General features: G+C 35.0%; 1 protein-coding gene across 10 annotated transcripts in view; it reads right to left on the bottom strand.

Moving 5' to 3' along the window:
- LOC111063162 (protein jim lovell) overlaps window positions 1-13,803 on the bottom strand; it is a 144,085-nt gene that overhangs the window by 16,630 nt on the left and 113,652 nt on the right. For all 10 annotated transcript variants that reach the window (XM_039441237.1, XM_039441288.1, XM_039441293.1 and 7 more), the window contains 2 exons: window positions 2,921-3,105; window positions 683-854 (listed from right to left, as the gene is read on the bottom strand). In XM_039441237.1, coding sequence (XP_039297171.1) covers window positions 683-854; window positions 2,921-3,105 — 357 coding nt within the window. The remainder of the gene's footprint in view (window positions 1-682; window positions 855-2,920; window positions 3,106-13,803) is intronic.

The following is a 13,803-nucleotide window of genomic DNA, read 5'->3' as shown; positions in this document are numbered from 1 at the left end:
TAGTGATTATCAATAAGAATGTTAGTTACCTTTCAGTAGCCTGTCACTTTGCAGAAGCTCGAATAATTCATATAATAGCAATAAATTCTACTTATGATCTCTGATGATGATGTATTTTTTACATTACTTATATTACACTTGCCAACTGTTTTATCAACAAATGTACCGTACCTGAATATTTAATACTGAAACTCCATACGAAGAAGTTCACTCGTACTTCGTTATAGGAATTGCTCAAAAAGAATAATAATAGCTCATCACATTATGATATCAATATATAATATTGGAAGAGGTATCATATTGTTGGATCGTAGCATTGAGTAAATCTGTACACTATATTTTAAAAATAATTCTCTGTTCATAATATAATTGATGCCAAAGATTGATAATAATATCGAGGTTATAGCCCTTTATAGAGATACGAGCAGGTGTAACTCGCGCTCCGTGCGTTGTGATGTGCGATGAAATAGATTTGTTACAATAATTGAATTAGAATCAATTGGTACCAATTAAAATAGGTCTATGAACATCATCGGTAAATTAAGAATCTTTATGCAAAATTTTAAGTTAATCATTTGAGTAGTTCAGGAGTGATGATGCGTCAAACAAGAATTCCCCATCCCGTTTATGTTAATTTCAATTCTTTATTTGATTGATAGTTCAGGTTTATGATAGAACATACCTGTAGAGATTCGGCCGCCTTGATGAGGGACGAAAGCTGCTCCTGCCCGACGCTGATCTCCCCTCTGTACATGAAGTCAACAATCGCCTGCACCTCCCAGCCTCTCAGATCCTTCAGCACTATCACAGGATGCTTGCATGGTGTTTCCGAAAATATCCTTTGAAAATAAGGACTGCAACAACAACAACAACAAAAAATACTAAATGGGGAAATATGGAAGAAATACTACAGGAAGATATCTAGAACATTCATATTCAATATGTACCAAGAGGATGAGGAGTAGGAGGAGTAGTAGGAGGATGAGGAAGAGGTGGAGGAAGAGGAGAGATTTTGTATTGAAGATTTCGAAATTTTAGCATTGGAATATTAACATTGCAAACAAGTTTATAACTCAAACATTCAGAGATATCAGAACTAATGAATATATGATATATCGATATACGAATATCCTGTGGACTACTGGACTATCACTAGTCCACTTATTAATTTAGCATTATTTATTATCCCCCATCTGAAATATTTCCTCAGTTTGACAGGAAAATATAATAACTCTTGTTACGCCTATCAAAAATTATCAGAAGAAAATGGGTAATAACCTTGAATAGCACAGTGATTATGTACTACAAACATTGTGTTTTCTCATGGCTCATTTCAAAAGACAACCGAGTGGAAATGATACACCTGAATACATAACTCCACACAAATTTATCCACTTGGATGAACTAAAAAATTGATCAGTGACAATGAAATTGGAGAATCAATTTGTGACAGTTACGTAAAAATCCTTGGGTCTCATATAACTTGGAAATGTTTAGTATATAAAACTGTGTAAACATTGTTCCCATTTGTATTCTCCTACAACAAATCTACATAGCCTACTTATTCACAGTGCACAGAGATCTTGATTTTTCATGATTTCTCTCAATTCTCCCAATTGTTTCAAAACACTCTTTTTTCTATGTATTTCACACGACATGCAGTTAAAGATTTAAGTTAATAATCAAAATCTTCTACTTACTGACTGTAGTACTTTCGACCGTCTCGCAATCATCTTCAACAGGTTGAAAATTCAATTCATTTACTGTTGAAAATGATCACGAGACGGTCGAAAGTACTTCAGTCAGTAAGTAAAAGATTTTGATTATTTACTTAGATATTTGACTGCATGTTGTGTGAAATATATAGAAAAAAGTGTGTTAATACATCGCCGCTCGGAATGGATCAAGAAACCATCACCTTTGTTTCAAAACCTATTTTTCATACGTCGTGAACATTTTTTTTAAGAGAGAGATATTCTTCAGTTAGCATTCAATTCAGCTAATAACATTGTTGAATGCAGTAGATTTTGAAACAAAAAACGATTTTTGATATGGTTATGGTTGGGAGTGATCTATCGATCTGTACCCTCGGTGGTGCTTATTATGCTAGAATCTATTCAATTCATGAAATTTCATCATTTCTCGCGCATGTGTGTAATCTGTACCTTGTATAATGCTAAATGAAGGTTTTGAACTTGAAATAAATTATCGTTCATGCGACCGAGAAAAATATCAATGATTCTAATGTAAGTATTCACACTTTTGCAGGCTTCGTACGTCTGCGTACATCAAACTACTGGTGTGTCTACCATCGGAGTATCAGAATCCATTTTATCTTTTGGAATAATAATTTGTCTTAGATTCGAGAGGCTTATTGAGAGGTTCTATGATGTCATAAACATGGATGAATGAATCAATATAAATGGAGACCATAGCAATTAGCAGAATATGACAGACTCTCCTGACAGAATTATTGTTAAAATAGTAGACATATACTGTGTGAATGAAAATGAATACATTTTCTTACTGGAATTGCTTATTCGTTTTATTAAAAATAATGACATTGAAAGTTATATGATAAGCGAATAATATACTTATTTATAACGAATTAAATAATGATTTGATTATCCTACTAACAGTAACATTGGACTATAATTTATTATTATGCTCCTAGGAATACAGTAGTTAGGGAAAAGCTGCGGCAAAAGGAAGATTTCTTGTGCGCCAGTGTGAGCCGTAAAATATGCTTGGAATTAATCAGAGTAAGATAACTTGAATTTAGCATGTGTTTCAACATGAAATCTATAATATGAAATTATTGATAATCGATTATAACAATCATAATATAAAATCAAAATTTGAATCAATGTCGTTGAAACAATAGCAATCTCGTTGGGATATGACTGGGCTGGGCACTGACCTGCAAGCAGACAGGACAACTTTGTGCGCCTTGAAGCTGGTCTCCTCGCAAACGAGGGTGACGTCGACGAGTGTCTCGTTCTGCAGCAGCGAGTCGAACGCAGTCAGCAGATGCGACTGGTGGTTGTTCCAGCGCAGAGAGTAGTGCGGCGATGCCGACGATGATGATGATGCCATCTCATCCACCTACAAATAAATGAAATTTTATAATATCGTCATATACCAAGAACAGACAAAATTGACAAAGTCAAAAATCTTGACAGTCATTCACAATCCATAATATATCAGATACTTTAAAATATCTGTTACGGTTATTCAACATAAGTTATATAATATCTGATATAATAAAATATAATATACATATATAATATAATAGATATGAAATATTATATCTCTCCTTTCAATAAAACAATATAAAAATCTTAAAGCACCCTTTATTTAAAAAAAAAAATTAAAATATTTCAACAACTAGTTTCTAGTTCCTCTAGCTCTTCTATTAACTTTTTTGTTGAGGGCTACTCTCATTCATCTGAAAGTTGAAAAGAAATAAGTACAATTTCTTTAAAACTTTACAATATTAGTCACCAGTTGCGACTGTATTGTCATTAGTCACCAGTTGTATTGTCATTATGTTGCGACATATTAATTCCATTTTCAACTGATTGGATCATAGATTACTTGAAAATGGCATCAATATTATATGTAGAGACATTTGGGCCTACTGATAAATAAAGTCAAGTTTTCGAAAAAGGATACTTATTGCCGGTTGAATTTCAACCGTGATTAATTCCACGAGAAACAATCAGAGAAGCCGTTTTTGAAAAGACGGCTTCTCTGATTGGTTTTCGTGAAATTAATCACGGTTAAATTTTAACCGGCTGTTGTACAACCGGGCCTTAGATTTTTCAATCACCGGATGTAGACTATCTCTCATCTCTGCTACAATACAAAATATGCTTACACAGAAATACAAGACGATCTTCTGCCGGTGACAAGAGTAAAATAAGTATTTACGAGTAACTAAACTGTAAAAACATCGAATGAGAGATAATGAACATAGAATGAGAGTGTAATAGGGATAAGAATATGTGCAGATGGAAGTAAACTGGAACATAACAATTTATCATTGAGATCAATCAATTTATCGATCACGAAATGAACAACTCGAAATGGAGAGCGAGGATAGAGAAGAAATTAGTGAGTGGAGAGGTATTGTGATTGGTAAACATAAGTAAATGGAGATGTGTGGGACTGTGGTACGGGGAACAATAGAAACATAAAAGAAGAATTACAGAGGGGGAGAGAAACATAAGAAAATGTCTATTATGAAATCGAAAATTATGCAGGGAGGAAGAGAAAGCATTACAAATTGGGTATAGTAGTTTTCGAAAAACTATTCTAGTGATGAGGGACTGTGCGAGGAGGTGAGAGAAAACTCAACTACATGATAAAAATGTTCATAATAACTTATAATATATTGGTTCAAGATGCAAATCATCAACAACATTCGTGCAAAAAACAATGATATGCACACACAACACAAACATAACAAACACACACACAAACCTATAATAAACACCTGACACGCAATGATTCAGAATGTAATTTGTTAAAAAATTTGGTGTTTGAATAACTGCTATACTAAATAAATAGCTATACTACTGAAAATGAGCGAAACCAAATCAATACCTTCAGTAATTTACTTTTTCAAAACTTATCCAAAAATCTACAAAACAATTTTAACAACGATGATGGTAATAATAGGATACCCTTATTCAGTAGTTTAGCTGTTAACGGTCCTTTGCCTTGTCAGCATGGCTAATCATGTCTTAGAAGCGTACATTATGTCATCAAGTAAAAGTTGATGCGAAGTAATGGCCTTCTAGCCGTTGGGGTTGGAGGAGGAAGGTAGTAGGTACTTTGAATTGCGATAATGTAAAGCTGGCTTTCTGTGATATGGAATCGCTAAAGCAAAAAGCATCAACGTCTTACTACGGTAAAGTAGAGTACTTCATATATATGTGTATTTCATATATATTTATACTGTACTACAGTATTTCATATATATCTCTATGTACCGCTATTGAAGGAGAAGGATATCTATATCCATCGCAAATTATAGCCATATCATTTCCACCCAACTCGTAAACCGAATGACTGAGCGATTCTTTATTAAGAGTTTTATGTAAACATACAAAATTGATATTCTGTTATTTTCTAAGACGGAATTTTATCCATAAAACTCGTAAGGAGAACTTTCAGTTGGTGTCAGTCGCTATTAAAACTTTTAATGTGTGAATACTGTGATAATAAAATTATTAAAACGAAGCCATTCCGTTTAGAAAGGCTTGATGATGTTGATACCGTACTGCTGTTAACATGGTCCCTTGATCTTGATCCTTGAATATGGTCTCAGTGCTACCTGAATAAAGATAATATCACCTTGTTGAAGTTGACTTCTCTCAAAAGATTTAGTGAGTGACTCTGTTAAGTTTCTTATACTTGATTACTCGTGTCCCTCCCAATTTTCAATTCTACTGTTGAAGGAGGCAGGTATTTGACATATAAATTATTACTCCTGCAATCTCATCTAAATCAGATAATGAGCACATATGCTTGAGACAGGGTCTAATTTGAATGAATTATTGCTATAATTAAGCCACATTCGCGTATTTCCACCTTCTTTACTCTTCCTTGGAAACAATTCCAATCCATTATATTCATATTCCTCTATGACACCAGATGTTGTAGCAAGTTAAATTCAATATTCGATTTGATACTTTCTTATTCGCAAAAGCACACAAAGTTTGTGCTGTTTGGTAACTCAAGGGGAAAATCCTCCTCCTTTCGCTTTTCAATATTGTGAGATCATCAAATACTCCCCAGAGGTTTAAAAAATTTGTAACAATTGATGAATTTCTTTGAAAGATCGGTTGTTATTAATCAAATTCTATTGAGTTCATCACACAATATATAATTTGCAACTTCTCCTTGAGTGACAGAATGGCTCTCTATCGCTCGCAGTTATTCTAAACAATAACTTCTTTGGAAAATTCATATATTAATAATTGTTTTTACAAACGGAGCTTTATCAGATCGATGATGGTTGATTGAAAGTTGATATCCAAAATTGAAGAATTCATGAACTTCAATAGACTATGGATCAACTATTGTGAAAGCTGAATAACACAGTTATGGTCAGTTCTAAATATTAGAAAAAATTGAAACCAGAACTAGAAGGTAACACTAAAAGCAGAAATTGAAATTCACGTTTTTGTTTCCTGTTTTACGGTTTTGATTCTGTTTTACTTCTGAAGGATGTCAATAGTATGCAGTCTAATAATTCACCGATTAATTCCATAACCAATATTCCAATGTTGAGAAAAAATGCAATACAAAACTTGATCTCACCGTTAATCTCAGTAGAAAGCCAAACACATTAATTCACAAAATTGAATGTCCATCACTCTCACTCACTATTAGACAATTTAATACAGGAGTCACTGAACTAAAAAAGGTCTTAACGTTTGGAGAGCGTGCACTCTACTCAATTACACGATGGTATGTAATTTACAACTGGGAATGCCCGGCAACTAAAACTGCAACTATCATTCCACAACATACACACGATTAGAAATGATCTAATTTTTATTTCTGTTGACAATGTATTCATAATGTGATAGTGATTACTTAATGACAAAGTAAACTCAATCAGCCTAGACATAATTTGGGAATCTAGTACAGTAATGAGTAATTGTTGATTCATCAACTATAGTGTTATTTTTATGGTAGAAACACATCAACAATTGTTAAATATGTGATTCATAAAATACAAAAGTCTCATTAGAATGTGAAAGAATATATTCTTAACCTTTCGGTGTTGTTGAGTTCATGAGGCGCTCATGGAACTAATTCATTTTGGACCATATATACGAGTCATTATTATTATTAGCGCATGGCTTTCAATAGTAGGGAGATCCAAGGGTAGTTCCACCTCGTCGTATATAGTCCAGTCATGAAAATGAGGTATGAAGAATTGATCCAAATGATCAATCAATCAAGTTGAAAAAGCATACAATATGTTACAATTTGGATTGGGAAATTGTTATTCAAGACACACCGATGGATAAAGATCGATTAGGTATTACAGTATTGTCGTTCTTATTCATATTTGTTTATTATTCGTTACTCCAGCACAGCAATCTTAAGCCTTCTGCTAACTTTGAGATCTCTCATAATTATTATCAATCAATTTTCCACATTTTAATTGTTTCTTGAGCCGTCATAGAATCTATCATACTATTATTTTTAGAATTCGATTTTAAAACATTTTTGATTGATAATCTTTTCCCGATTAATCGACTTTATTTTTTGGTACCTATTTATCACAATGGGGCACATTCATATAGCTATTCCCCAATAATAGTGTAGTGCAATACTGTTTATGACGTTAATTAATTAATAGCGTTGAACACAGCATACACCTATCTCAATCTTTTGTCGGCGAATTTCAAATAAGGCCGAGATTGCTTATTTGGTGGTGAGGCGAAGGGTAGCGTGAGAAGCATTGCTGCTGCCGTGCTGGACTTCCATTCTTATCAATCGATATCAGATAAGAAGTCGACAGCCGTTGATGGCATTAAAAGGGCGAACAGAGGCCAGCTGGGGGTGTGAGACCAATCTGCCATGCGATATAGTAGGCTAGTAGCGGACCCATTAAATTAGCAATACGATATCACCCCTGATTGACTCGTTGTTTAATGTAAACATTCCAGATATTACTCTGTGAATATACTTGCTTGTACTTGACTAGTGAAAGAATATTCATAGACCTAATTGAATTGATTATCTCATGCATGTCTCAAGGTCAAGCACAAGCTCAAGCTTCAAATACCTGAGAATAATAAGAGATAGAAGTAATTCATTCCAAGATGAGATTAAATTGGAAATGTGATGAATCTTTATGATCAGCACTACAGTTGCTAGTGGTTGTAGGTTCTGACGAGCTTCGTATTTAAATTACAATTATATAAGTGTAATTTTACTGTAACATAAATTTCCAAAATTACAGCATAATAATTTAATGAAAAGGCATTAATAATTATTATTGTGTACAATTAAATTGAAATACCGTTTTTATAGATAATACAGACAAATTGAGAAGCTGACCAGGTATAGTAGTCCTATAAGGTAGTCCTATAATTATAAATTAGTCTCTATAAAATGGACATGTCGCTCAGGTTGAAATGTAGATTTCAGCTCGCAAGCGTTCTTCTATATCTATATCCATATCAATGACTCCAAAAATGTTTCTATCATCACACAGCTGTTGAGTGGCAAAGTAGCATCGATAATTACCGCGAATTCCTCGTTTTTTCGCACCGTGAGATTTATCTAAGTTACATGCATAAAGTGAGTAGTAGTAACTGTGCTACACTAATATATCACTCCAATGCATTACTAACCCATTAAACCCATTAAGCCACTTATATCTCTTTATCTAAATTCGTAAAGAAATATTCAATCACAACACCCTCATGTGTCCAATTATCCAATTCACGTCAACATCAAGTGGTTCCGACGACAGTAATGTGACAAAACGACCGCTTATTATTCGAGAACACGTCCTACGGAACATTTGACATGAGATGGCTCTAAGAGGAGAGCTGTGTTGATCTCTTCCTCTTGATTGATTGTTTTGAGATACTGAAAGAGAAGGAGATGAGAGAGAGTATGAAGAAGAGGGGAATCGAGAATGATAGAATGTATGAGTGAGCTGTCAGCGGAATATAGCAGCAGCAGCACCTACTTGATCGCTGTAAGTCTATTCGTGGTTGGTATGGGCTCCTTCTTGAGTGAGCTGGGGGGGGGGTAAACAATTGTGCTAAGGGAAAGCCGATAATAATGTGATACGCCACCCCCACACACACTCGGTGTTGTATCCTGTGACATTCCTCCCCTAAGCCCTTCTCAACACCGTCATCCACCACCTACCCCCGGCCCAAAACTTACTCGGTTCCATTCAGTGAATAATGCGTGACTCTCTATATACTCCCTTGAAACCATCACATCTCACCCATAACCACCGTTCACCCCTAATATTATTCCCTTTCTCTCTAACCACCTCACCTAAAACAGGATCAAGTAAACATTAGCACTCGCTTGAATTCACCTCTAATACGTTTAGCAGCTACACAGGTACAATGTATTGAGACATCTAATAGTAAACAGAAGGCAGCCACCTACTTAGTAGGCCCACTACAAGAAACACACTCATCTAATATTCGGTATAGTATGTGGCCTGTCTTGGCTATGTTCTGAACCAATAAATAACAATGTTCTGAATAAATAACAAAATAAATAAATATAACACCTACACAACTTTTATTGTGCTGATCCTGTGGTGTGATGTTCATCCTGTGGAATCTTTGCTAGTGTCTACGAATTGCACTTCTATAGTCTCCAATAATACTGTAATCGTCAACCCCTAAATTGTATAAATATTACTAGCTCCCATTCTTGTCTACGCGTAAACATATATTAGATCACTACTCCTCAACTATTATAGATAGCATAAAATGAAAATCGATCGAATTATACAGTTCGAACCCAACAAATACCCTGGAACAAAACTCAAGAAAATTTTGCTCTATGTTGAATAATTGCCGAGAATTACTCGAAATGATATACTCATTGCATGGACAGTGCCACATGGAAGTGGCATCACAGAGGATGCGCCACAGAGTGGGGCAAAGTTTTAATTTAAGAGCGAATTGAAACGGACACGCGATTCTACGACGGCCATTTTGCAGTAGAATGATGAGAGAGAAAGAGAGAGAGAGAGAAAGAATGAGAGTGTGTGAGAGAGAGAGAGTGAGGGCGGGAGGGAGAAAGAGTGAGATAGAGAGGAGTAAAGAGTCAAAGATAGGGAAAGAGAGAGATAGAGAGGAATAGAGTGACAGAGATTTTGAGAGGGTTGAAAAGCAGCAGAGTAGTTGTTAGCAATGAAAGAGTAATATTCATGAAATGAAGACAAAAAGAGAGTTCTTGAATATGCACTCCCTACCCCCTTCGAGGCCAGTGGGGGCAGTATTTCCCCCGAACCCCCATAACCCAAAGACGAGTGTTTTATTCTCGTTTTAAAAATGCGGGCCACACGAAAACAGGCCCCCGTTAACCTCTCTCGCGATTCCCAACCCCCAACTACAAAGTTTTCAGGGTAAGTACTTCACGTATTGTGCCCAGCCTGCAGATGATGAGAAGCTTGAATGCAGTGTAAAAAAGAGAGAGAAAAAACAAAGAAATCCCTTATTAATTCATGAACTACCATCATACATGATTGCGGAGAATGTTCGAAGCGATTTTTATTCAAACAATAATCAAAAGCTGAATAGCCGTAAACAGAATTATTGGTTCTTATCATTCATCATGATTCCGGTTTAGTGCCCTTATTTTCATATCATTGTTTTTGTTAATGTACCATTATGTACATGTACCAGCGTACTCCGAACTCTTGGCTCTTCGTAATCGAATGAATGGATACGTGGAACCAGTAATATGAGGTGTTTCTGAAATTATTTCTGTATGAGTAGTGATATACAAATAAATAAAGACAACTCTCCATCTTTTCTCTATGGTGCAATGTGCTCTCCACCTTCTGGATAACAATAGTACCCTCCTATAGTGAGATTCACATGATATAGTCAGTTATAGAACGACAGAGGCCAAATTTTTCCAACACCTCTTTCTATAGTGAGTGACTGTGATTCAAGTTATTCCGGTATCTGATACGATACTTATCATTCTGGTTGATAATGATCAATTATATCTAAAATATCTTATTCGTATAAAAAATAAATTTCCCATGATTGAATAGGACATTTTCGTGATTAAAATTGACTATTTCTTCAATTCAACAAAAAAATTGGCAACCGTGCGGATTTAGAAAAAGATTGCCCTATCTAAGTTGTCAAATGACAGACAAGGATAGCAAACCAATGTTGATCAGGTGCTGACTCTATAACGTAAATCTCTCTATAGTTCCTGGTCTCTTTCATGCTACATGCTTCATCGTCACCATCTTCGACTTATTCTTCTTATTCCTTGATGATTATTATTACACGTTTATTTCGTATGCTTTTCTTCCCATTTTCTTCATCTCCTCACCCTGCGTTGTGACTAGTCTTCGAGAGTTCGACTAGAAAACTTGTCTGTATAAAGATGATGCATGGAGTATGCAATATGAATATTGTGCTGCGACATTTAGAACTACAAGTCTGTCATAATGAAAACGGGATGTAACTACTGTACGTCGAACAACATGTAAATTTCCGACCAAATCGGCCATATAAGATAGGCGATGTATTTTGAGCAGAGAACGACATGATAGCAACGTGAAATTAGTGTTTGGCCTGGTTTCAGGTTTCGGCAGCAAGGAACTAGAAAAGACGCGGACTAAACGTCATGACAGGGCAAATTATTGAATCGATGCTCTCATACAATGATTTTGTCAAGTCATACTGACATAATGCTCGACATACAAACATGATACCAATAACACATGCAATGCGCGACCAGCCTATGTTGGCTTACTTCTATCCCTCTTCAATCCCTCTCTCTTCATCCTTCACTATGCCAAACCATTACTTTCCCTCTCAACTTCTTAGCTTTTCTTCTCGACCAAGCTTCTTAACTTTTGCTCTCACTTACCACTTCTTTTCCTTCTTATCAGTCATCCGCTTCTCCAGTTCTCTTTTCTATCTGCTCCTTGGAATCAAATCTCAAAATTGGTTTGTGTGTCTTCACTAGAGTCGGATTCAGCGGAATCCATTTCCATCCCGCCTCAAGTTGTTTAATGATTCTCGATATGCTTATGAAAATTTCAAAGTCACATGATAATGTATGCTCCTTTGTAAGATCTGCCAATATAGGGATTTGTTGAGTAGGCCCAAAACATTGGTACTTGCTCTATTCTTATTCTATAATAGACCTATGTTTTGTACATGGGATGTTGTTCTTACATTGTTGAACCACACTTCTATTACAGCATTCGAGATATCTAATGAATTATCGAGTTGTTTGTGAATGAATAATGTAAACAAAATAAGAAAATATACAACTAATGGAGTTATAGACTAACTAATAGACAACTAATAATCATAATTATTAATAGACAAGCAGTGATGATAATAACCTATTAAATTGATTTTTTTTTTGTAACTAACTATTGTATGTAATATTTCAATTTATCAAATATTTTGTGTAATTGATGTTGTAGTTTTAGTTTTTTTTTTGGAAAAAAACATTTATTTATTATTTATTTTATGGATAATCAACACAAGTATGACAAACTGATTTTTTTTCAAATCGAGTACTAATAGATTGACTGTTGAGACATGTCCAAAGTGAGAGGAATCAAACCAGTGAGACAGCAAATTAGTTGATCAACACTGAGACAAAAACAAAATATGACTACAATACAATGGTTCCTCCATCAACTTTACAACTGAATGAATGCTATCAGAAAACTTCTACTGATAACAGTATCATTCATATTATTGGAAACTCAGATCAGTACATCTAAGTCTTAGCAATCAAGGAATGAGAAACTATTTATATACATATTATCATGCAGAATGGTTCATACTTATAGTACTGGAGAACGTTGGTCTTGAGTATTTGAAAAACTGTATGTTTTCATTGATGTCTAATTCAACAATGGATGCATTAACATTTACCATATTCAACAGATGACAGTAAAAATATTGTCCTCGAGAAAGAATGAGAGGTAATCAAGAGAGAATAGCAGAGACAGAGCTGAACATTAGCTCAAAAAATGAATGCTCCAACATAATAATCCAAACGCGTGTTGAATGAAATGGTGGTGATACATTGTTGTATATTAGCTACAGAAAAAGGAGTGGAAATCGGAGTGAAAAAGAATCACAAGACAATAGAGAACGAACACATTAAGCATATACGGTACGTATTCTTATATCTCGTCGTCATTCTTATGATCCATGCAAGGTAGGTAGTAGCATGCATTAAGCCATTATTATTTGGCGGACAGTTTCCTCTAATAGCCGCAAGCTACAAACCCAGGCTATCATTATTAATATTAGATGACAAAACCAGCCTACAGCGGAATGATGTATTTTTAATAACTTGTCTATAATAAGAGAGACTGAGACAGTGATATCACATCATGACACACACACACACTCACACCGACAAATAATGAGAACACATTTGACGAGTGTGAGTGAGCGAGCGAGTGAGTGACACTTTATGTGCGAATGGTGTTCTGCTTCTCGTGGCTTATGCGAGATGTTTGGATTTCCTCATTGTTTCTACATTGGGAAATGGGTTTTCGCCCGAGCACAATGCCTCTAATCACGGATTATTACAACGTAATATCAAGGATATTCATGTCGAGTGAATGAAGCTTGAGTTAATTCCGGAATGACGTATTGTGCAGATAGTTTCATTTTCGAGAGGTGCATATGACTTCAAGCTTGAAATTGAGTGAGAATGTGACCAAACAGAAAGTATATGAAGCATTTGAAATAAGATGAAAGATTTATTAATAATTTTCAGAAATGTTCAACAAATATGTCAAAGTGCTGACCTTCATCAAACCAAGGGTTCATACTGGAATTCTTAAATAACTTCAGACATAATAAATAATTGCCAGATGGTCGTTGGTTTTGATCAGTATTACAATGGTAGAAGCTGAAATAAAGCATGAACGTGTGTTAAAAAGCCAAAACGTTGAAGCCATGCATCATATAAACTTCAGAAACTAAAAACTGATGATGAATAATGAAATTGAAAAAATTCAAGTGTGCTGAAAAGATATGAATTTCGATTCATTGGAGACAATAA

Source organism: Nilaparvata lugens, chromosome 1, assembly GCF_014356525.2.
Source record: "Nilaparvata lugens isolate BPH chromosome 1, ASM1435652v1, whole genome shotgun sequence".
Taxonomy (NCBI): Eukaryota; Metazoa; Arthropoda; class Insecta; order Hemiptera; family Delphacidae; genus Nilaparvata; species Nilaparvata lugens.
This window is presented reverse-complemented; position numbering and strand designations above follow the sequence as displayed.